The sequence below is a fragment of the Ictidomys tridecemlineatus genome, chromosome 14, assembly GCF_052094955.1.
Source record: "Ictidomys tridecemlineatus isolate mIctTri1 chromosome 14, mIctTri1.hap1, whole genome shotgun sequence".
NCBI classification, from domain to species: domain Eukaryota; kingdom Metazoa; phylum Chordata; class Mammalia; order Rodentia; family Sciuridae; genus Ictidomys; species Ictidomys tridecemlineatus.
The window spans coordinates 25,761,532-25,788,886 of record NC_135490.1 but is presented as its reverse complement, the minus strand read 5'-3'; the positions used below and the strand labels follow the sequence as shown (position 1 = coordinate 25,788,886).

At 31.4% G+C, this 27,355-nt stretch overlaps 1 protein-coding gene across 3 annotated transcripts in view; it reads left to right on the top strand.

Moving 5' to 3' along the window:
- Glra3 (glycine receptor alpha 3) overlaps positions 1–27,355 on the top strand; it is a 167,902-nt gene that overhangs the window by 24,140 nt on the left and 116,407 nt on the right. For all 3 annotated transcript variants that reach the window (XM_005325521.5, XM_013358706.4, XM_078030996.1), the window contains exon 2: positions 19,861–19,988. In XM_005325521.5, the coding sequence (XP_005325578.2) occupies positions 19,861–19,988 (128 nt within the window). The remainder of the gene's footprint in view (positions 1–19,860; positions 19,989–27,355) is intronic.

Genomic DNA, 27,355 nt, shown 5'->3' with positions numbered 1-27,355 from the left:
ATTCAATTGAACAAATAAGAGACCCAGAATAGCTAAAGCAATCCTTAGCAAGAAAAGTGAAGCAGGAGGCAACACAATACCAGACCTTAAAAACTATACTACAGAGCTATAGTAACAATAACAGCCTGCATTGGCACCAAAATAGACATATAGCCCAGTGGTACAGAATAGAAGACACAGAGACAACCCCATACAAATACAGTTATCTCATACTAGACAAGGTGCCAAAAACATTCACTGGAGAAAATAGCCTATTCAACAAATGGTGCTAGAAAAACTGGAAATCCATATGCAGCAAAATGAAATTAAACCCCCATTTCTTCCCTGCATGAAATTCAACTAAAAGTGGATCAAAGACTTAGGTACTAGAACAGAGACCCTGTGCCTAACAGAAGAAAAACTATGCTCCAATCTTCAACAAATTGGCCTAGGATCTGACTTCCCTAACAAGACTCCTAAAGTGCAAGAGTCCTAAAGTACAAGAAGTAAAATCAAGAATCCAAAAATGATCCGATTTTTACTGCAGAATCCAGACCCTATCAATATTTGACATATTGAACGTTTTCAAAAAATCATCAAAAAAATGAGTAAGTGTAGGTTTTAAATAAGGTAGCCTTTCCTATAAGACTTCATTAGTTTTGTTTATAAAGGTCTCTTGTACAATGAGTCTTTACAATTCTTCTATATTTCTAACCTTTACTTTAAAGTTCTTTTCAAAGCAAAGCTTACATATAGTTTAAAAACTGAAGAAATTTTAATGCTGTTTATAGCACTCTTTTGTCCTACCTCCCTTATATTTAGTTATGCCTCTTCAAAGAAAACCATTTTTAAGTGCTTGTTTCTTACCCTGATGATTTTTTCCAGACGTCTAAATATAATACCGTTTATATTATTATTAGTTAACATTTTGCTTTCCTTTAATTTTATAAATTTTTTTCTTCTGCATTATGTTGTTTCTTCAACTTTTATTTTTTATAATACTCTCAATTCTATGATTATGTCTTTATAATATATTCCAAACTTCACTGCACTACATAGCTATATGTCTTTCCAAGGATTTTCTAAGGCTTTTTATGTAGATTTCATCTGAGGAAATCACATTGTTACTTTTCTAAGTTGCATCAGCTCTTTCCCTGATTCTGTTTCTTCGTTTATTTCCTCATTTCACTGTTCCCATTCATGTTCCCAATAAATTTCCAAAGAAAGCATTTGTACAAGTTAACCATTCAATTACCTTATTTTATAACTGCTTAATTACTTCTCACTTGATTTACAACTTGGTTGGAATACTGGGTGGAAAACACTGAGTGCCAGGAAAAGAGATAAAGGGAGAATACTGGGGAATGATAATAACCATTTGTATCATTGATATCATATGTGTATTAATATGTAACAACAAATTCCACTATTATGTATAATTATGATATAAGAAAAAATATGGAGGAAAAGACAAAAAGGTACTAGTAAGAAAGACCCAAAATTTTAAGGTTTTTATTATACTGCAGTATTCACAAAAGGATGCTAATTAAAAAGTTTAAAGTTATTTTGGTCTCACGTTTTTTCTTCAAAATCTTTCTCTTCATTGTTAATGTTTTGCATTAAAAAAAGACATGGTTCTCTATTTAAACTTCTCTATTCAAATGTCTTTGAACTTAATTAATTTTACTTTGAAATCATATTTTTATTGTTTTCTTAAAATGAGAAACAGTTACTAAAGACTATGGATGCAATATAGAAAAAGACCAATAAAGTATCTGTGCCCAAGAAATGTACATTATGATAGAAACAAATAATAAACAAATGTACAATTAATTGTATGTTCACATTATGGATGAATACATATATACAAACATACATAAAGATTATTTACTTCTTCTATCACCAGAAAATTGTAGGAATGTCTTAATTATTATATCCTTCCTGTTGTCTTCTAATTAGTTTATATGTTTTTAGTCCTTTATTATCATTTTTTGGGGGGTACTGGTACGGAACTCCAGGGCACTGGACTTCCAAGCCATCTCCCCAGCCCTATTTTGTATTTTTCATTTAGAGACAGGGTCCCACTGAGTTGCTTAGCACCTTGCTTTTCCTGAGGCTGGCTTTGAACTCGTGATCCACTTGCCTCAGCCTCCAGATTTTAATAGATATTGCAAGAGAGATAAAATAAACATGCTTATACCTGAACTACTGTAAAATATTTAATTATTTACATACTCATATCTAGAGCTTTAAATATTTAGAGTTTATTAATATCTATGTTGTGCAATAAGAGAAAGTTTATGCTAGTGCTTTCCAATAGATTACTGACTGTTTAGAACACTATTAGTTTGAAGTAGCTGTTGCCTTTACCTGGAATATTGTTCCTTGTAATCCATATTCAGCTAACATTTTAATTCCTTAAAAAATGTTTACTGACTATCCTATCCAATGCTGATTAAAAAGTTTAAAGTTATTTTGGTCTCACTTTTTTATTTTTTAACCATACTATTTTCTTATGATAAACAGAACAATCTTTTAATTCAATTAGTTGTATGTTTGTTTATTATCTGTTTTTTCTATCATAATGTAAATTTCTTGGCCACAGAGATTTTTATTGGTCATTTGCTATACTGCATCCAGGATCTTTAGTAACCATTTTTATTTTACCATATATATACAACTAAATGGATACAGTAATGTGTATTTTTAATATATACAGATACACATATACATAATATATGTTCATACGCATACATCGATTATTTATAAAAATGTAAAATCTTGAGCAACAAATACCTTTCTTTCTCATATCTTGGTAATCTATACATTTTACTATTCATAAGATTTTTGAATTTTTTTATTTAGTCTAAGATTTTAAAAACTTGTTTTTTTTTGTTTTGGGGAATTGAACAGTTTTTCTGGATGGATCATGCATGCAGCTATTAGTATAATGATATATGTATATAAAGTGATGGATGTAAGTTTATAATTTTATTTTTATTTTTTCATTCTAGGGATTGAACCCAGAGTCTGTCACATACTAAGAATGTGCTCTACCACTGAATGACACCCCAGTCCTTAAATTTATAATTATTATTAAGGCCTAATTTAAAACCCGTTAACTTTCCAGATTAAGGGGAAAGATGACTTACCAAATAAATTTAAATGAAATAGGAACAGAAATTATAAGCTTCAGAAATTTTGGCATTATTTTATGCCTGATATATTTAAGAAACACATCTTTTCTCTAGAAGGACACAACATCCAAAGATTCTCTGTCCTGTTATACAGTGATGTTCAAAAGCAAATCAAGGACGATTTTATTACTTTCTGAAATGACACTAAAATTTGAAAACTTGGTGGACCACTTATGTAGTCAGAAAGCATCATTAGGGTAACATATTCTCACTTGAAAAGTTACTGTCTTGAAAACCTAACTTCTATGAGAATATTAATAGTTAATAATAAATTATTTGATTAATTAAAATTATTGAGTTCTATATCAACCTATTTTATTATTGAACAGAAACATCTTAATAAAAATTGCAATTTTTCACTACCCTGAAACACATGTGACTTGAAACAATAATAAATGCTTATTAGCCACAGTCATAATTTCTAGTTCAAGATCTCTCAAAATCTTACTGTCAAGATATTAGCCATCACTGCAGTCACATTAAGTCTTGACTATGCTTGAGACTGATTCCAAGAGGTCTCAGTCAAATGGCCAGCCAAGTCCATTGGTATAAATGCTCAGATTTGCACTCTTGAGTGTCTTTATAACATTATGACTAGCTTTTGTGAGTGATCCAAAAAAGTAAGACGGAAGTAACAATACATTTTTATGACATATTTTACACACCATCATTAAGGCAGTCCAATGTTCAGAAGAAGGGAAATTTGACCCCACTCTTTGAAAAGAGAAGCATCAAAGAAATTAAAGATTTTAAAAACTACCACAGTCATCTTTGAGAAATTCCTTCACACCCAGACCAAACTATCACTAAACTCTGTAGATTTTATCACCTCAGATTATTCTCCTCTTTTTTATTTCCACTATTTAAAAATTATCCATACTACTATCTACAGTTCTTGTTATACTTTAGATATGAGGTGTCCCCCAAAAGCTTGTGTGGGAGACAATGCAAGAAAGTTTAAAAGTGAAATGATTGTGTTATGAGAACCTTAACCTAATCAGTGCATTGTTCTCTGACAGGGATTAACTGAATGGTAACTCTAAGCACGTAGGATGTGGCTAGATGAGGTGGGTCCCAGGAGTCTACTTTTAGGGTATATATTTTGTCCTACTTTAGCTGAGTTCCCTCTCTCTGCTTCCTAGTACCACATTCCCAGCTGCTTTCCCTTGCCACACCCTTCTGCCATGATGTTCTGCCTCCCCTTGGTCCCTGAGGAATGGAGTCAGCCATCTATGGACTGAGTCCTCTGAAACTGTGAACCCCAAAATAAACATTTCTCTTCTAAACTTGTTTTTGTGAGGTCTTTTGGTCTTAGCAAAAGCTGTTTCAGCTGACTAAAACAGCTCTCATTTTGACAACTGAAATTGTCTCCAAATGGGGCTATGAAGACCACAGTTTATGATATATACAACACCTTGTAATCTGGTAGTAATTTCACTGACCAGCCTCATCTGTCATTTGTGTTGATGCTCTCTCTATTCCAACCACACTGATATTCTTTTAGTCTCTGGTATTTCTCATGCTATTCCCATCACAGGCTCTTGTTATCTGTTCATTCATTCGTTCCTGTCTGAAATTCTGGACTACTGTTTCAGCAGTTTCCTTTCCTACAAATTCTCACTGAGTTCAACACAAACATTACTTCTTTTTAGTTAAATTCTTACTAGAATACCAACACTATTAAAATCAAATTACAGAATAAAAGACAATTTATACCTAAAATTTCCATAAATATCCATTCAATACTTGATTTAAGAAACACCAAATGTCATTAATGAGAAGTTATTTAAGGAGGAGTAAACAAGCTTATAAGTTAAGGCCCCTACCAGTATATATTTGCAATGTGACTCTAAACCTCATTTGATAAAGCAGATTCAATCAGGAGTTGAATTAATGTACTGGGATAAATAAAAAAAATTATGTTGCTGTCTTTTCCAAGGTTTCTTTGTATTTTCTACACATGAATTTCAAGAGGTAATTATAACCATCTAGGGTCCTTTTACATGAATTAGGTTGGATGAATTTTTCTTTATTTTGGTTAAAAATATGCCTGACCCAAAACAGTCATGATATCAAATGCAAAAGGAAACTTTGGCATAACATTTTGGCATTTTTCTAAACATATGTATATACTGTGCCATGTATTTTATTACTAAATTCTTCTATGAAAAATGTGTGTCACTTTTAATTCTCTGTTTTAATACTGGTAAAAGAATGTCTGGCTTGCCCAAGGCCAAACAACTAGTTAGTGACAGAAAAGGAACATAACATAAGCCTCCTGGCTGTCCATCTGGAGCTTCAACCATTGTACCACGATGCATTCTGTTTAATTACTGTGTGCACTCAATGCATAATAGGAACTATTAAGTCTATTCTAAGTAATTTCAATGTATTCTGAAACATTTAATTAGTTTTCTTTAAAATAAATAAGTCATTAAGAAGCTACAAATCAGTGAGTTAATTAGCTGTGTTATGGCCTTTTAGTTCTTTCAGCTGAAATAAGCTGATGCCCAAACTACAAAGAAGTAAACTATTACCCATGAGGACAGTTTCCATGAAGCTATAACAATTACCATGAATTAAAATTTAGTAAAATTGAGTGATTTTATAACAAAAATTAGTTTTGTATCTAAAATAAATTTTATAAAGGCTAGAATGAAAAATCTTAAATGATTATTCTTATCCCTTAACACACATCTTACTGTTCATTGAAAACCTCCTTCCTTACCCCACATCCACCTATAACCTTATATTAACCTTTCACATATACACAATCAATATGCAATTTATCACTGGCAACTAGAAACCACTGAATATAGATAACCATAATTAGTATTAATTTATGTAAGAATCGAATGTAGACAACATTATAGTAATCAAGCCTAGTTAAAATGGCAGCTGTAGCACTCCAATTTATCTCTCTCCATTTCCACCATTAAATGACAATTTCAAGCATGTAACTTATATGATTTAAAAATCCTTCTTCCAGATTTCTCTATCTTGATTTTTCTCTATTTCTATTTATTCTTTGTTCCTTGCTGATCATTCATTAGCAGCACTCCTAACTTGGGCAGAAGGATAGAAGGAGAGAAAGACTGTACCTTCTCTAGGGTTAAACACATACTCACAATATAATTATTGGGTCGTACACTGATGTTTGACCTCTCACTCTTTTAGATAATTATCTTTTAGATAATTCATTTCAAAACTATTTACTTACCATGGATACTCTGAATTGCTTCTGGACTCTGAAATAAATGGAACAATCATGATTTTTGCTTAAATATTAAACCCTTTTATGCAGGAGACAGAAATTGATTAGTACTATAAAAATGACAATTATAGCTGGGCACAGTGGTGCATACATGTAATCCCAGCATCTTGGGGAGCTGAGGCAGGAGGATTACAAGTTCAAAGCCTCAGCAACAGCAAGGCACTAAGCTATTCAGTGATACCCTATCTCTAAATAAAATAAGGCTGAGTGCTCCTGAGTTCAATCCCCATACTCTCCCAACCAAAAATAAATAAATAAATAAATAACTGACAACAAGTGCTATTAATGAAAGACACAAATTTGAAATATATTTTAGCAGGATTTTTGCAAAATAAGAGATTAATATATTTAAGGATTCCTGAAGAAATGATTCTTAAGCCTAGATCATAAGGACAAATAAGACTTAACAAATAGAGGACCAATAGGCATTCCATACAAAGTTCATGGAGAGTGTAAGATTAGATGAGACTAGTGAGAGAGAATAGTGATGTATGGTTGGATCATAGATAAAATTAGAAAGAAGACACAACAGGATAATTTAATATGTGAAATAAAAAGCTTCATCAAGAGTTATCAAAGGTTTTCATCCTGAAAACTGAAGAATGGAGTTACCATTCATCAAATTTTAAAAGAATGGGGAAAGAGCAGGTTTGTGTAGAAACAGGAGGAGTTTAATTTGAATTTGTTCAGTTGTGTATATTCAAATGGAGCATGTCAAGTAGATACACCTAATAGTCTATACTGCAGGGAGAATTCATGACTTGGATAAAATTTAAGTGCTCAATCTACTCTATATTATATTCAGTCACGAGACTGAATGGCTTGCCACAAAAGAAGGTATAATTAAAGAAAATAGTCAATAATTAAGAAAAATCATTTCAAATTTCAGAGGTCAAGTTAATAAAGAAGCAGCAGCAATTAAAAGCAAAGAAGTAACATATAGTAGGAGAAACACTGAGAAAAACTGGCAACAATAAAATTGCAAAAGGGAGAGGTCATCAAATGCTTTTTATGCTACTCATGAGTAATGTGAATTGACCACTAAATTTAGTGGAGGATATTAGGAGCTTGACAAAAGCATTTTATTAATGGAAATATTCTCTCCATATATTTTGGAGAGCAAAATATAAAGAAATGAATTAGGATAATGAGTGTAGGTAATTCAGTTTTGCTTGTAAGTGAAAGAGTAAGCAGCTGAAATGAGAAGTGAACTCAAGGAAGTTTTTGTTCCATTATGTTTTAAAAAGAGAAATAACAAGTTTGTATATTGCACTTTAGAAATGATTCTATAGAGGTATTGATGGAAGAAACAGAACTATATATATCTGAGTAGGTAAGAATAAAGAAATCTTGTGTATATTAGGAAAGTATGGCTTATGCTAGTGGGAGACAGTCCACACATACCAGTAGGAGCAAAGGGAGGATTACATGGCTGCAAATACTGATATTGGAGGAGAAAAAGTATAAAATACATGAAAATACTTTAATATCAATTATATTCTTCTTCTTGTTTATTTTTGGCACATTTACTATGATGTATGAAGATCATTTTTTAAAATTTTCTTCAAATTTTTAGTATATATGGATTCTGCAGCTAAATATTAGTTTAGGAACATACTCAGCAATTAAGTCATCATTTATTGCTTTTATATTGGTTTCTATATCTTCATAGTCCGAACTTCCAGTATTATAGATATTAGACATTTTCACCTCTTTTTTCCACTATCTAGTGTTTTTCCTTTTCTTTCCATACTGCCTTCTCTACATGTTTTATCTTGCAAATGACTCATACTTTTATTAGCTATGCCTAATTTACTAAGACAATTGAGTTCTTAATTTTATTTTATGTTTTAATTAAAGAATTTTCATTTGATTTGTAATTAGACTTCATTGCTATAGTTCTTATTTTTATCAAAATATATAAAGTATAATTATGTAAATTCGGTTTGACAAATTTGTCATCTGAATCTTTGATGTATATATTCCATTCCACATTTATCTTGACTTTTAGGTCTTAGGTGCCTCTCTTTTTTGCTTACATTTTTATTGTATTTAAGATACTATATATAGAAAATTAGATATAACTTGAGGTTTAGAGTGATATTTCATTCTTTCTCAGAAGAGGATTTATTTTTTCTTTTACTTAGAAAGGTAGGTAGTTAACAATCTGAAATTATTTTATTCTGGTTTCACAAACTGAGATTATTCCAAGTAATAATTAGCTTCCTACTAAGCTTTCTATACTTCTGGTTTATGCTTAGTCAAAAGTCGTAATTCTCTCAGATCTTTAACTCATGAATTCAGCCCACTGGTGAGTCCTTGAATACTATTTCTGTCACCTTGAACCCACAAAACTTTCAAAGCTTGTTCCCCAGTTATTAACCTCTTAACTACTTTGCCTGAAGTTTTCTGCTACCCTGTTACAGTTTAGATGTGATGTGAGGTAAAAATGACTAGATTCTGAGAGCTTTAATCCACTCGGTGGATTAACCCACTAACTTGGATTAATTGGATGATAACTGTTGACAGGTGGGTGTGACTGAGGGAAATAGGTCACTGGGGTAGTGTATTTGGAGTTCATATTTTGTCCCTGGTGAGGAGCTCTTTCTGCTTCCTGGTTGCCATGTTCTGAGCTGCTTCACTCCAACATGTCCTTCCAACATGATATTCTGCCTCACTATGGAGTTGGCCAACTATGAACTGAACCTCTGAATCTGTGAGCCAAAATAAATTTTTTCCCCACTGCATTGTTCTTGTCAGGTATTTTGGTCACAGTAACAAGAAGTTAAATAAAATATGTCCCTGGAGGAAATGCAGCTCCAAATACTGTGCGTACCTCTACAAGTTTCTTTTTTCTTAAGTCTTGGATATATCATTTTTCTCTGTGTTTATTAGCTCTCCAAATAGATTTTTTAAACCTTTTCTACTTGCTTTAGGTGGAAGATTTGTTTTGATTTAAAATTAGACTTGGACCTTATAAATCTGCATGACTTTCAAAAAATTACAAATTTCTCTAAATACCTATTCTCTTCATTTGTATTCTATAGATAATAATACCCAACTACCAAGGTTCTTATTAATTAAATAGCATTACGAATGTAAATCCTGTGCATAAGAGATCAAGAAGCAGTGATCATTTCTGTTTTTACATAAATTGAAATTTCCCAAGCTTCATTAAAGTGAGATCTCTTTAAAATAATAAACATATTTCATTGGTGTATTACCTAGTAACTAGAAACAAGATCGGAGTAGACCATCAATTTTTTTTTAATCTCCAAAGGTGTTCTAGAAAAGTCCTTTTATATTCTCCCACTTTGGTCTCCTTTTTAATAATTAATGTCAAGCAATCAACTTAAGATCTGCTTCACTGCTAATGTCTCCACTGCAATGATTCCTTTTCTAAGACAGTATACTTTAGTTTGAAATACTTAAAATGACACATATTCCCAGATGGCCCCATTTCCCCTTAGTTCTCCTTACAATGAAGCATAAAGAAATGGATAGAATGGTCATATTTTCTATTCTGTATCTTATTTTTCAAATGAGGGCTTATTATAATTCAGAAAGTCCAAAGTACTAGTAATTGTATTTTTTTACAAGGAATTATAAATCCACAGGAGTGTGGTTCATAGAGCCATAGATTTTGCAGTAAACTCTGTCATTCTAAACATTCTCTGCTTCAGGAATCTGGACAGTGGTTTGTTCCTCACCAGTGACCCTCCCTCTGTGCAAATCAATTCATGAAAATGGATGCACACAGGTTTGTGGCCACATGTGCATGATCTATCTCAAACCTACATTGTTCTCAGCTACAACCTCCATATTTTCTCTCATAATTTTAAGGTTGAGATAGAAAAGAAGAATGGGTATTGATGGTTATATTAAAAGTCTTTTTAAAAGCATCTATATTTAGTGGTTATTTATATATATATTTACCTCTTATTGAATATTCTTGATAAATTTTGATATTCTATTCCCTTACTTAAGTGAATAGATTTTGCCAGTGTTTAAGAATTTAAAGTCTCTGAACTTTCAAATAACACATCTTTAAATAAACAATATGTAAAATACTTATGTGAAAAAAATTCATTGATGGGAATGTGTTCAAGCCCACACAAATTTCTAAGAAAAGTTAATAGTAACTGAAATTTTTGTTAAAGCATAGAAAAGTAGAGCCAAGTGTGGGAGGGAAGCTAATTAACACAGATTTTGAGAAGATTTAAAAATAAAAGACTGTTCTAAAAGACTCAAAGCTGTTTCTTTCAAAAGTCGTGATCATGGGTAATTTGCTAACATCATAGTAACTTTCTATAAATATGCTAGTTTTGTTTAAACTCAGTGATTTAGCAAAAAAGAAAAAAGAGGTCTTGAAATTTAAGACTAATTTATAATGGATTCATTCAGAATCCATTATAAATTAGTCTTAAATTTCTTCCCACTGCCTCCCCCTACCTTGAGTTAAAAAACTGAAAATAAAACCCTATATGCATGTAAGATATTGTTGTCTATTTAAAAGTTTGTATAAGAGTCAAGATTGGTTATAAGAAGCCTTATACCATGTATTTATGACAAGGAAGAAATTCTCTTAAATGACTTCTATTCTCTTAGGGCCATCTACTAATATGTGAATATTAGTGCAATATGTGAACATGGTACAAGGCTTAGATATTACTGTAAGAGGAACTAAAGTTTTAAGAAAAATTTATCAGAACAAAAATCACTGTTGTCAGGAAATCTTACTATATATTCAAAACCTCTTCCCCTTTCAGAAAAGGAAGGGATAGACTATGTACAAATGCTTTCTATACAATGATTCAATGTAATTTTGCTGACAAAAATTCCTTCTGAGTTGAAATTGAGAATATTTAAAAATAAAATCAATCACCTATAAGTAACTGGATGGCTTCATGTAATTAGTAACTTTTTAGGCAGCAACAAAAAAATATCAGAAGTGTGTGGCTTAAAATGACAGATTCTTTTTTTCTCACAGTTCTGAAAACTGAGAAATCCAACACCAAAGCACAGAAAAAAATAGGTGTGGTAAAGTCTTGCTTTCTGGTTCATTGACTACTGTCTTTTCACTGTTACCTTATACAGTGGGAGGGACCAGACAGATTGCCTGGATCTCTTTTATAAGGACACTTATTCCATTCATGAGTACTATGCCCTGTGACCTAATCACCTCCCACAGGCCCACTTATTGCCAATACCTTGAAGGTTAGTAGCATATGAAATTTAGGGAGACACATTCAGACCATAATAACTAATGAAGAAAACTGGAATATTTCTCTGCTCAGAAGTTTATCATATTTTATGTGTATCAATATGCAGGTCTTGGTTTTGAATTGTTATTATAAAACATGAAGATTTTGTTCACATTATAGGAAAAAACAATAACCTGATAATGTTTTCGACTGTCATCTATTTTTTCAGTGCCTGCTAATTTCCCAAAGAGACCAACTGGAGCAGTCTACTGAACTGTGAACACTTTAAAGCTTTACATTTAAGTTATTTACACTTTACTGAGAAGTGCAGTGATATATATTTAATAAATTTTACAAAAATGGAAATTTTATTGTTTCAATATTTACCAAATATTTCAAGTGCATTATGGCATAATGTACTTTATATAAAGCACATAAGTGTGCTTTTATGAATACAGAACTTTTCTCCATTTATAAAAGGCTTATAAAAGCTCATGTGTTGTATTTTAAATTGATCATAATTTCTTCTAATATCCTAGCCAAAGTGTATTTCATATAATCATCTTAAATCATTAATTATATTAGATTAGTAATTTTATTAATTTATTTTCCATGTCAGAAGAACTATAATTTGTTGTTTAACTTACACTTATAACAAAAATATTTTTAAAATATTCACTTCATATAAAAATAAGATGATTTTGACTATAAAATATATAACAACTCTTAGAAAGAGTAGATCATCTTAATAGGTTTCCTGGTTTGCAATAATATAGCTTCCCCTCTAAGATTATTTACCAAAGATATAGCTTCCATACTAGCCCATAGTAGACTGAGATAATGATTTCTCATTTCTTAAAGTTACTTTAATAATTGCATAACCAATAAGAGTTTATATTACAGTGGAAACTATTTCAATAGTGTATTAGTCATTAAAAAGGTTAAACACCGAGAATATGTGTGTATGTGTAACTTTTACGCTTATTTATTCATAATTTCTTTCTCTTTGAAACTCTTCCAAACACAATGAAGACTCTTTTGCAGACATTGGTAATGGTTGCCAAATAAATAAATAAGCTTCTACTATGTGCTCTATCAAATAGATTTTCATATATTCCCATTATTGATGAATCAATGTCATAAATAAAAATCCAAATAATGTATTTGGATGTTAATGAATTTTGGAGATAAGAATATATTTCAAGTGAAATTTTAACAGGACTATATTAGTTCAAATTTCAGGAAAGCACAGTTATTGAACTAGCCCAATTATTATTTTTGAAAATATCAACAGAAATATTATTAAAATATTAATACAAATATTAAATTGTGGATATATTAATTCTTTTTTTCATATTTGAACAACAGTATTTATCATTTTATCACTCAAATAGAATACCTGTGTTGAGAGTAGATAATGTTTGATAATAGTATTCAAAATATTCTACCAGGAATTTGGGACAAGTTTAGTATGTTTGTGAACTTTGTGTTGAAAGCTTACTAATGATCTAGAGCAGTGATTTATCTTGTTTCCATTCAAATCTTTGGCATGCACAAAAAAAACCAGCAGTATAACACAACACATAATTGCTACTTCCTAAAATCATAAAGTCAAAAATATCCATAAGTAGAACAATATCACATTACCCACATTAAATCTTTTCATACCTTGACTGTTTGACTCTTTTATCTTAGTGTGGATATCCAGAATTCCAGGGTTTTTTAAGCAACATGATCATTCACTGCAAAAAGTACAAGCATCACATGTCATTAGCTTCCTATCATTACTTGAGTTTGGAGCAATAATTATAGAAAAAAAATTAAAAAAAATAATTATAGGTAGTTAGGATAAAATATCCTTTTACTTATGAAAAAGGAGATTTTTAAGCTCTACAGAAAAAAATATATTCTGATAAAATCTCTATAGGCACTATTGAAATTTTTTAATACATTACTCCTCATATGGATTAAAATATCAAATTATTAAAATATCTCTTTGTAAAATATGTGTAATTTCTTAGTATGAGAATGAAAGAAGTGATTTAGGTTGGTTTACGTTATCCATTTTAAGATTGATGTTAGAATGCAATATTCGAAAAATTATTATAGAAGTGATTCAATAAAAACTATTAGAAAAAGACAAGACTTTTTGGAATGTAAGTACTGTATGAGTGCATGGGATTTTATTGAAAATTAAAATTTAGCATTTATTTACCTAAAGAAATAAAATTTCATTTTGTCAGCATTGTTGGAGATACCGTGAATCTTAATTCCATTTACTTCTTCATCATTTGTTTCTTTATCATGCTTTACACTATTTAATTTATCTTTTAAAAAAGTGAAGCTAAATTTAGCAACACTTGCTGTATTGATATAAATATTCTCTATTTATCCTTCTCACTTTCTCTTTCTCAAAATAAATAGCTGGAATTATTTCTTTATTACTGCCAGCAGAGTAACAATCACACAAAATATTTACTGATATTCATTCTAGTTTTTGAATATTCATTATTGTGAACCCGCAAAGAAATCTCTGTATCCTTGCTTTTAAAATCATATCTTAACATTACTTATGAAAAAGGATATTTTTAAGTTCTACAAAATAGTATTATTGGAAGTAGTTGATACTATAGGAATAAATAATATTATCCAGACAGGAAAGGAACTCCATGGCTGAGCAGTGAGGCGCATAATTCTTTAACACAAAATATAATAAATCAAATATGAAAAGAATTCTAGGATGATGTTTGGGAGTTGATACCATTAAAAAAAATAGTGAAGTAAGGACATTTGTAAATTCTCTCCTTCATAAATGCAGTGAGAAAACTGATAAAAATCAGCTTTTTCAGAACTCTAGAAATTAACTATTGGGATGGAATAATCCATGAAGAAGTTTAATCGTAAAAATATCTAACTTTTGGGATTTTTGGCATTATAACTTGCTCAATTCTTATTAACCATGGGATTTGTGGCATTATAACTTGCTCAATTCTTATTCTCCACTCTCTGCAGCTGCATGATTACAATGTAAACCAATAGCACTCAATCACAAAACATAACAGCAACTTGGAAGCCACAACAAATGGCAGAGAAGAGCTAAGGAGTTTGAAATTTCTCTCTTTCTCTCACCCCCACAACCGCATGCCCCAGCACCCCAACCCCACACTCCCACACACACACACACACCCTGCACTATAACTGTCATTATTAGTCCTTTCTGGAGGTTCTCTAGAAAAACTCACTTGCAAGGTTATTTTTATTCAACCTAATTTAGAACTCAACAACTGCAAAAGGACTTTTTTTCTGGATCCATTTATCAAAAACATTTAAAGACAATTTTTTAATTTCAAGTCAATTGTGTAAAAAGGACAAACAACAAACTAACCAAAATCTTAAAAGGAAAAACAATGGAATAATATATAAGCTCCATATATTTCTTGGCATCTAGAAGGCCACATATATGTATAGGGTTTTGAACATGCCCAGGGTTATTATGCCCCTGAAATTCACATGCAAATGTGATTTTATTTGGAAATTGGGTAGTTAGGATAAAATGAGATCATGTTGGTGGTCCCTAATGCAATTCGACTATTATTCTTACAAGAAGAGGAAATGAGGATAGACACACAGAGGAAGTCTATTTGAAGAAACAAACAATGTGGCTTTCTATAAACCAAGGAGGGAAGACCCTTAAAAGAAACAGATCATACGGAAACCTCCATCTTGGACTTCTAGTCTCCAGAATCATGAGTTTAAGCCACTTTGTGGGTGATACTTTGTTATGGCTTCCCTAACAATCTGATATACGAGAATTAAATGCATGCTGAGGAAAGAGCAAGAACACCCTTTCAACTCTGTTTTTTTGTTAGGCCCTATGCAAGTGGAAGTAAAGGTTAAAGCAAATTAGTCAACTGCTCATGAACACAGAAGCCCAGCAATACTGGAAGACAGTGGTCTAAGAATTTAAGAAAATCCCTTTCTAATTATTAGCTGATCTTTTTTTAAATTTTTTAATTTGTTTTAATTAGTTACAAATGATAGTACAATAATCTTGTTAAGCTAAGCAAGAAGATATCCCTACAATTGCATATAATAAAAACCTATTTTAAAAAAAAAGCAACAACAACAATCTCAGGAAGAAGGGGAGTATAATCTTCAGAATTTCCACAAAATGGCCTGTTTTCAATAAATAGTTATAAGATATGTAAAGAAACAATACTCAGGAAGAAAAGCAACCGATACTTACCTGAGGCAGCAAAGGCACTGGAATTACTATACAAACACTTAAATTAGCTATTTATAATGCATTTAAAGAATTAAAAGAAACCATGTCCAAAGAACTAAAAAGAAAATACAGTAAAATCTCAGTAAATATTTATATATCATATTTTCTTTATCCATTATTCATCTGTTGCTGGACATCTAAAAAAAATCTCACCAAATAGAAATGATCAACAAAGAGACAGGAATTATAGAAAAAAATAAAAATAATAATTCTGGGGTGGTGTAAAGTAGAGTAACCGAAATGAAAAATTTACTAAAAGGCTGGTATTTGCCTCTTATGAATGCTACAACAAATTATCAACAGAAATTTATCCTTTCATACTTTCAAAAATCTGAATTCAATTTACTGGGCTCAAAAACAAGGTAAGTAGGCCCTCCCTCTCTCTGGAGGCTCTAAGGAGAATCCATTCCTCATCTCTTCTAGTTTCTGAGGGTTGCTGGCATTCCTTGGCTGTAGTACATCACTACAATTTCTGTCTCCATTGTCACATTAACTTTCCTTTTCTACCTCATGTCAAGCATATCTCTGCTTCCCCCTTATGGAAGATGGAACTGCATAATTCATATCTCCAGGACACAGTGTGAGGGATTTCAGCTTAATATACATAGTCATCTATTATTTTGAATGGGAGAGGTACAGCATTATTGACTCTGATTCAGGAAAAACAGGGTATTTTCTTTTCTTTTATTTTTTCTTTTATTTTTTATTGTTGGTCGTTCAAAACATTACACAGTTCTTAATACATCATATTTCACAGTTTGATTCAAGCGGGTTATGAACTCCCAACTTTACCCCGTATACAGATTGCTGTATCACATCAGTTACCCTTCCATTGATTGACATATTGCCTTTCTAGTGTCTGATGTATTCTGCTGTCAGTCCTATTCTCTACTATCCTCCCTCCCCTCCCCTCCCCTCCCCTTTTCTCTCTCTACCCCTTCTACTGTAAATCATTTCTTCCATTTGTATTATCTTGTCTTACCCCTCCTTTTCTCTTATATATCATTTTGTATAACCCTGAGGATCGCCTTCCATTTCCATGCGATTTCCCTTCTCACTCCCTTTCCCTCCCACCTCTCATCCCTGTTTAATGTAAATCTTCTTCTCAAGCTCTTCGTCCCTACCCTGTCCTTGTTTACTCCCCTTATATCAAAGGGGTCATTTGGTATTTGTTTTTTAATGATTGACTAGCTTCACTTAGCATAATCTGCTCTAATGCCATCTATTTCCCTCCAAATTCTATGATTTTGTCATTTTTTAATGCAGAGTAATACTCCATTGTGTATAAATGCCACATTTTTTTATCCATTCATCTATTGAAGGGCATTTAGGTTGGTTCCACAATCTTGCTATTGTGAATTGTGCTGCTATGAACATCGATGTAGCAGTGTCCCTGTAGCATGCTCTTATTAGGTCTTTAGGGAATAGACCGAGAAGGGGAATAGCTGGGTCAAATGGTGGTTCCATTCCCAGCTTTCCAAGAAATCTCCATACTGCTTTCCAAATTGGCTGCACCAATTTGCAGTCCCACCAGCAATGAACAAGAGTGCCCTTTTCCCTGCATCCTCTCCAGCACTTATTGTTGTTTGACTTCCTAATGGCTGCCAATCTTAATGGAGTGAGATGGTATCTTAGGGTAGTTTTGATTTGCATTTCTCTGACTGCTAGCGATGGTGAGCATTTTTTCATGTACTTATTGATTGATTGTATGTCCTCCTCTGAGAAGTGTCTGTTCAGGTCCTTGGCCCATTTATTGATTGGGTTATTTGTTATCTTATTGTCTAATTTTTTGAGTTCTTTGTATATTCTGGTTATTAGGGCTCTATCTGAAGTGTGTGGATTAAAGATTTGTTCCCAGGATGTAGGCTCCCTGTTTATCTCTCTTATTGTTTCTTTTGCTGAGAAAAAACTTTTTAGTTTGAGTAAGTCCCATTTGTTGATTCTAGTTGTTAACTCTTGCGTTATGGGTGTCCTATTGAGGAATTTGGGGCCCGATCCCACAGTATGTAGATCATAACCAACTTTTTCTTCTATCAGATGCGGTATCTCTGATTTAATATCAAGCTCCTTGATCCATTTTGAGTTAACTTTTGTGCATGGCGAGAGATAGGGATTCAGATTCATTTTGATGCAAATGGATTTCCAGTTTTCCCAACAGCATTTGTTGAAGATGCTATCCTTCCTCCATTGCATGCTTTTAGCCCCTTTATCAAAAATAAGATAGTTGTAGTTTTGTGGATTGGTTACTGTGTCCTCTATTCTGTACCATTGGTCCACCCACCTAAAACAGGGTATTTTCAATGATTGGAGAATGTAGAAGTTAATCATCTGGTTACTGAAAGGAGAAATTCTAAAAGAAAATAGAGGATACCATTTAGATGCAGCAATATGTAGCTATGAGAGCTCTAACAATGCTTTTCTACAGTATATTCTTGAGCCATTGAATATGAACAATTATTATGTTTAATAGGCTAGGAAGAAGTTACTTAAAACCAGAGAATACAGAAAAGTTCTAGAGTCATTGAGAAGGTAATAGGCTTTTACTTTTATTTTTATGATTTATTTTGCCTTAGAAAAAGAGCTTACAAGTGAGCACAATGACAAGGAATTGGACAATCGGTAATATGGAACCAACACAAAAAGAAGTGAAGCTTCTGTAGGGAAGAAAGCTAGGAAGACAGAATGAGAATCACTGAGGAGAGGACTGATTTAGAGTGCCCAGAACTAGGTATAACCACCAGATAATGCAATAGCTAATAAATACTGTTTTTATAATACTGTTTTCAGAAATATTCTCCCATCACTGAAAATGAATTTTAGAGTTCCCTATAAATCACTGCATATACCTGTGAAGTAGACAATTAATGAAAATGCTCTAAAGCCCTTTTTCCTACTCACTAAAATTCTTACAAGAGAAATATAAGAAATTTAATAATTAGTGCTATGATAATATGTGAACAAAGTGGTACAATGCTCTGAGATAAGTAACCGCAGATGGTTGTGATGATTGATGATCTCTAGGAAGCAACATCAACTTGAATACATGATTTCCAAACTCCATTCTTGGATTCAGAAAGTCAGGTTTACTTTTCTGAGCAAAGTCTGTGGATAAAACAATCTTTTGATTTTAGTCAGTAGGCCCAGGCCTTCTTTGGACCACCCTATATGTATGAGGAGCTGGACAGTGGTGCAATTACACTATGGCTTTCTAAGAAGAACAAATGCATACAAAGGAAAATGTCTAAATTTTTAAAAATAGAGGGAAAACTAGGAGTTTAAAAACTCCTAGACAAAGTTTCTAATCTTATAATATCCAAGGGCTCAAATCACATTTAATGCAATTTTCCAATCTTAACACCACACTAATTCTAGATCTGAAGAAAATGTACTACAGCTTAATGGCACACAAGTGAAAATAGAATGAATTTAACTGGGTGTACTAGTAACATAGGAAGCATTTAATTGGAGAAAAGAATATTACTGTTTCATATGTTGTACAAAAGTTTTTCTACTGCCAAGAAAAATTCACCAAACCTAAAATGTGATTTTTTTACTCTCAATAAAGAATTATTATTCATAGCTGAATTTTTATATTTTCTTTGACCTAAAATACTAACTCAAGTTTGAGAAAGTACAGATTTTGAAAGATTAATAATTTATTATTGAAAGTAGACTTTGTTTTCAGATTTAACACAAAACAGTGGCACTTCTGATGGTTTAACTGAATATATATGAAACTTTCTAAGCACTGATTGTAAATCCAAATATAAATGTGTCATTATAGTAATATCCACTATATGGTATTTAAAGTTCTATTTTATTGTCAAAGTATTTTTTGCTTAACATTTAAAAAAATTTATAGGTAGCAGCTGTTAGAAAGACTTCATTTTGTAAAGTCTATCATTTTGTTCTCACTTGCAGTTTGGTTGCTACAAAGGAAACAAATAGTGCAAGATCTCGAAGTACTCCAATGTCACCATCTGACTTTCTGGATAAATTAATGGGGAGGACATCAGGGTATGATGCAAGAATCAGACCTAATTTTAAAGGTAAATATTCTGTTTACTACTTCAGTTATATTTTTCTAAAATATGTTTAAATAAATTTGAAAATTTATTTCACCAGAAATTTAATGCTTATTTCCAATAATCATTCAAATACAGGTGTCCTGAAAGAAGAAATCTGATTTCATGTACAAAGCTATCATCATGTGCTTTCTATGAACCAACAGTGTTGTTTTCCCCCTAATAGTTATAATATTTATTGTGTTGACCATTTATTTTAGGAGCATGTATGTATGTACATATTTGTTATTTATCTATTATATCACTAACTGGCATAAAAGTATCTTTTAAGACCCAGTAATAAACTTCCCTCACACCCTCTTTTTTTTCTGTGTTGGTGTTCCAATGCAGGGCCTCACACATGCTCAGAAAGGGCCCTATCTCCAGTCACTTCTCACCTTTTTAATTCCCCATAATACAGAACTCTATATTGTAGAGAATCAGTTGTTTTTTGTTTTTGTTTTTTTAATTTACTTACTGGAGAAGGGACTAGATAATTAAAAGCCGCAGATATTATTTAAAACATAAGGCTACCTACTAAATATTTCACCTGAATTTCTAGGAAGAAAAGTAAAAGTCAACTTAAGGAGTACCACTTATTATTTATTTTTTTCTTTAATATAATGGTGAGCATATTTATACTAGTTGTATGTGACCTATCTAGATCTATAATATATCCTAGAATTTAATTTTAGGATAAAGATAAGAAAACTGCCTCCATGCCACAATTTACTTAATCTATTTTCAATGTTGCTCTAATAAACAGAGAAAATAAGTTATACAAATACATACATGGAATTCAGGTAAGATTTTTCATTCCTGAAGGTTAAAAAAAAATGTTGTCTACAATTACTATAATTTGTCCTTATAAAAGAAAAATATAAATATAAAAGAATTTCTTAGTAATGTTATAAGATTAATTAGCAAGGAATAATAAATATTAAGAATGGGTAGCAAAAGAAAAGAGGAGCAAAATTTGTTAATTTATGAGTCAACAATGTGATGGATTGCTTCGAATTTCAAAATGAGTTTCACACTTAAATTGTAGATTGTATCTTTTGGTTTTTAAGCTTTCACCCATAAATCATGGAAGGAAAACACTGAACCTGTGAGAAAATAGTATAACTTATGGGGATATAACATACAAATGAAAACAAAAAATTTCAGAATTACAATGTTTTTCAAATTGAGAGAAATTTGAAATTTTAGTCATTAGGTTCTGAATTTTGAACAGATCTTGAGAACACAGATAGCTGTCATATGAGTAAACCACAAGAAACATAATTAGTAATTAGTGGATTCATTATGATGACTCTACATTAAATGATTCAGAAATACTGCTTTCTTTTTCCTGAACATTAAAGAGGAAAATTCATTGTTTTTAAATTTCTGTGAATATTTAAAAATCTTATAAATACCCACAACAGATACTTTAACAAAAATGAAGATAAGTTATTAAACACACAATAGTGGCCCTGTGCCTTTGCCTTTCTGTTATGAAATTTAGTTCTATTTTATTATTTCAATAACTTAATACGTTAAAAGAAAATTTGAGTCATTTTAAAATGTGATTCATTATTACTATTTATTCATGAGACTAGTAATGGAATATATACAAGGATTTGATCTTTCCTTAAGTAAGTATTAATTCCTTTTTTAGTAAAAGTATATTCCTGGGGCTGGGGATGTGGCTCAAGCGGTAGTGCGCTCGCCTGGCATGCATGCGGCCCAGGTTCGATCCTCAGCACCACATACAAACAAAGATGCTGTGTCCGCCAAAAACTAAAAAATAAATAAATAAATATTAAAAATTCTGTCTCTCTCTCTCTCTCCCTCTCTCTTAAAAAAAAAAGTATATTCCTAAAAACAAGCTGATGGCTATGCCAGTTCAAAAGTGGTTTTTTCTTATTATTAAGTTTCTATTCTTTAGGATCCTTAAAAAAAGAAGAAGATGTTTTCTTTGCTAATAGACAGTCTCTTCAATAAATGATGCTAGGAAAAAAATGTTTTCTTTCTGTCACATTTTTAAGGCACTCTTGATATTAAGAAAACAAATATATGTTACCTTTGATTAACAAAATATTAACATCAAATATAGAAATAATTTAGTGTATTAGTTTATGTTTATATTGCCTTTTAATCTTTTGCCAAGAATTGGACATTACTGACTTTAAAACACTCATAACTCCACTTCCAAATTAAGTATATTCAACACTTTTATTGAAAAAATCATATTCTTTTGACCATAATTTCACTGTTCACTATTAAAATATAAATTAAATATTCTGTATATATTTTCTCCTTATGCCTAATAAAAATATTTAAATATTAACAAACTATATCAAATTCTGCACCCAAGATGATTAGATGAAAGGAGGCAAGAAAGATCAGTTTTTCTTGTGATGCATCTTATCTCACTGAACAAAAAGTTCATCAAACATACAAACATGAACTGTAAAACCCATTCTCCTGATAATATTTAAACCATTATCTGTGTTCCCAAGACTAAAACTATAATGTCCTGTGTCATATGGATTGACTTTCCGTATATCAACTTTTTGAAGGAACGTAGCTAATTAAATTAATTGAAAATGAGTATTATACATTATTTCCCTTCCAATTAGTTAATACAGTGAATTAAAATTATGAGACTAGGAGTATGTAAACCACCATATGATCCAACTATCCTATCCTATTCCTTGGTTTTTATCCAAAAGAACTAAAATCAGCATATTTTGACACAGACACATCATTTTTATAATAGCACATTTCACAATAGCCAATTTATGGAACCAGGCCAGGTACCAATTTAGCCATAAATTAGAATGAAATTACAGCATTTACTGGTAAATGGATGGAACTGGAGAGCAACACGCTAAGTGAAATAAACCAGGCTCAGAAAGTCAACTGTTGATTGTTTTCTCTTATTTGCATAAGCTACAACAATAGAGGGGTTAAAAATGGTGAGCTCCATGAAAATGGAAGGGAGATCCCTGGAGTACAGGAAGAGGATACAGGGGAAGGGAGGAAGAATGGGAAAAGGGAGAAACTGCAGAATGAAACTGATTAAACCATGATAAGTACATATATGAAAATACCACAGTTAATTTCACTTTTGTATATATCTACAAAACACCAGCTTTAAAAAACAATAAAGAGAAGGAAGACCAGTAGAGTAGAGGAAGGGAAATACATTCCCTTAAATATGTTTATATAAGTTTAAATATATGTAGGATTATGTCAAAGTGAAGACCACTATTATGTATAACTATAAGGAGCTAATAAAAACATTTAAAAATAGTTTAATGGCATGTATGTCATTACACTATTATATTGTACTATGATATTATATTAGTGTGAACGTTTTTTAAGTGTCTCCATACCACTTAAAGTGACAGTCTCTTCAATAAATGATGCTAGGAAAAATGGATATCCACATGTAGAAAAATTAAACTAGATCCCTTTCTCTCATCATAAACAAAAATCAATTAAAATGGATTAAAGACTTCATGCAAGCCAGAGATTATGAAACTACTAGTAGAAAATAGGAGAAATATATTAGGACACAGAAATTGGCAAGAATAATTCAGATAAGATCCTAAAAATACAGGGGTAGAGGGAGCAACCAGACACAAGGTAACAAACTAAACATCTTTTTAGCAAAGGAAACAATCAACTAAGGTAAAGAAGCAACCTACACAATGTGAGAAAATATATGCAAACTAAACATCTAATATGGGATTCATATATATAACATATAAGGAATTCAACAATGGGAGAATAAAAACAATTGAAAATTAATAATAGGCCTAAATGGTCATTTCTTCAAAGAATATACACAAATGGCCAACATTTATATGAAAAAGTACTCAACATCACTAATTATTAGGAAAATGCATATCAAAATCATAAGGTATTACCACTCTAATTAAAATGCTATTATCAAAAATACAAATGGTAACAAATGGTAACAAAGATGTAAACATACTCTATATTCTGTTGGTGGAATGTGAAGTTAATATAGCCATTACAGAAAACAGTATGGAGTTTCCTCAAAAAATTAAAAACAGAACCACCTTATAATACAGTAAGCTCACTACACAGTATATATCAATCCAAAGAAAATGAATGCAGTATGTTGAAGAGACACTTGCTTTCCCATTTTTACTGCAGCACTGTTCACAGCAGCACTATCTGTAAGGAATGGAATCAACCTAAGTGTCCATCAGCTGATAAATGGATATAGAAAATGTAGTACATACACACCATGGAATACATCCAGCCATGAAATGCAGATGAACTAAAGAATGTTATGTTAGCTAAATAAGTCAGATACAGAAAGACAAATAATGCATTATCTCACTTCTATGTGTAAATGTAAAAAGTTGATTTCATAGATGTGGATGGTAGAATAGTGATTACCAGCGGCTAGTAAGGGTAGGGATAGAGTGGGGAAAGACTGGTCAGTGAGTACTAAGTTAGATAGAAAAATAAATTCTGGTGACTATAGATGATAACATACTGTATATTTAAAATAAACTAGAAAAATAATTTTGAATGTTTTTACTACAAATCAATGATAAATGTTTGAGGAGATAGATATGCCCACTGGGATTGACCATTACAAAATGTATAAATAGTTTAAATATCATATGATAGCCATAAATATGTACAGTTTCTGTGTCAATTAAAAAACAAATAATAAATAAATGGGTAATGTTAGCTAAATAATTTTTAAAAGAATAATAGGGAATAGTACATAGAATACATATATGTATATATATAATATATTAAAATAAATTAAATGATTTGGTCCTCACTTCTTCATGGAGTAAAGATGTTGATGACAAAAAAAGAGAAACCTAGCAAATAATTTACCTAGATAATTAATTAGTCCATAGGAAAGTGCTTATCAAATATAAAACCACTGGAGGGAAAACTGCATGTTAGACCTCCCTGAAATTTATGAATTTTGTAGAAGACAAACATAAAATCTTAGTATTGACATTATCAGACAGTTAATGAAAATAAAAAGGAATTTCCAACCTTATTATCAGTTAGTAAACTGCAAATTATAACAATACTGATATAACATTTTTGCCTTTCAAATTATCATCATTGAAATATAATAATTATTCTACCTTGTATACATTATGATGAGGTTTATTTCTGGAATACTAGTTACAAATGTGTGACTGTTTTCATAAATATCTTTATATTGAAAGGGAATTTATCTTATAGGCCTTTTATTAAAAACATAATATGATGCTATTCAAATGTAACTTTGATTTTATTCTTATGTTTTGAATGTAGCCTTTTTAAATTTTTTTTTCTATTTTTTTTTTTTTTACTTTTGGTACCAGGGGTGCTTACCCAGTGACCCACATCTCCAGCCCTTTTTTATATTTTATTTTGAGACAGGGTACTGCTAAGTTACTAAGGTTGGCCTTGTGGTTGCAATCCTCCTGCCTCGGCCTCCCAAGCCACTGGGATTACAGATAGGTACCACCACATCCATTAGACATTTCTTTTCTTTAACCAGAATTATATTTGTGTTGCTTTGTGTCAATTCTCTAAGAAATGTATACCTTTTAAAAATCTTACATCTGCTTAAGATTAAATTTTTTTAATATTATTAAAATGTTCCATAAAAATGTAGGAATAAACATTTCTTAAAGTATCTTAAATTGGTACTTAACACAAATAGAATGGCCTCTTGTATGAAAAAACATTAGTTTATTAAATAATTAAATATAAATATGAGCTATTTTTAGAAAAAATTACTAAAGGAAATAAAAATAATAGGGTGGCTAACTCACTAACACCATCTTTCTTTTCCATTGGTTAATCTGTTTTCTTCCATTTTAGAATAGTCTCAATTCATCTTAAAAATTTCTGAAAGTCTGTTTTCTCCAATAAAGATACAGTGCTTTAAAGATAATCTGACAAGAATACAAAAAGCACTTCCAGTTTCTGTTATATATTAATTCCTATCAAGCATAATGATTTTTAAAACTATTATAACAAAGGTGTTTAATAATGATAAATTGTTTTAGAAATGATCTGGGAATTAATAAAAAGAATTATCAAGGTTCCATATTCCATTAAATTAGCTAATCAATCAAGAGAAATTAAAGTTTTACAAAAAAATATTATTTCAACAATTGGGGCTTGAGGAGAAATGGTATACATAAAAACAGTCATTTCTTCTTTAAAATATGAAAATAATAGCTAAATGTCACCATTTCTTTCTTGTAGTTGAAAAAATCTTTTTGAAACTCTTGTTTAGGAAAGAACAAAAATGGAAGAGGCACAGTGAGAGATGAGAAGGTACCACATCATTAGGCAGAAACCACAGTCTGTACAGCCCATGGGTCAGCACAATCCAATGGTGCCAGTGGTGTTACCAACTTGGAGAGCCAGAGGAGTTAAAGGGTAGACACACACACACACACACACACACACACACACACACACACACACACACAGCCTATATTAAAGTGTTTATGTTTTATTTCTACCTGGTCTCCCCCACATTACCATCAACAATGACAATAAGAAAAACCAATGAAATAAAATACTTTTTTATTTTCAGGACAGAATGATTTATATATTTTCTGAGCTTTGATTTGATAATCTTTTTGTTTAATAGACACTTAGAGTAGCTTTAATTTTACAGAATAAATGATTACAAAGTGCACACTTTTAGACTTTTGGAATGCCTGCAGACATTCTAACTCTGCAATTGCACTTTGGTCTCTTCACAATCCTCTTTATCCAAAACCATTTCATGAAATGTGTAGTCATGGTGGTTGTGTTACAGGTGTCTACACAGGTGCTATTTTATGTTTTGTAAAAACTAAAATTGTCCAAAAATGTAATGATGAAAAGCAGTAGGTCCTTGTTTTAACACTCCTTTATGCACTGTTCCATTTCTTTGAGTCAAATATCAAAAATGAAATTGGTTGCTCCTGATAGTACTTTATTCTAATCTGTTTGATGGTTCTTAGCCTTTCACAACACATGTATCATGAGATTCTTTGCTGAAACTGAACTGCTAGTTCAATACTTCTCTTTCATTTCATCCTAACACTTCTGTTTTTCTTCTCTACAATTTTTTTTCTTTCTTTTTGCAGGAACAACTATATTTATTTATATTCTTCACTTTCCTTAAACCACTGTTTTTCTTATATGTAACAGAGAGCTCTGAAGTTCAGAAAGGTTTGGGTTGTTTTGTATGGGTGCTAATAGAGATTTTGTTTGTTCTCTGTATGTGTGTGCATGTGTGCAAGGGAAAGAGTGTGTGTGTGTGTGTGGTTGGGTGTGCATGAAGCAGGGCAATTTTTCTGTTC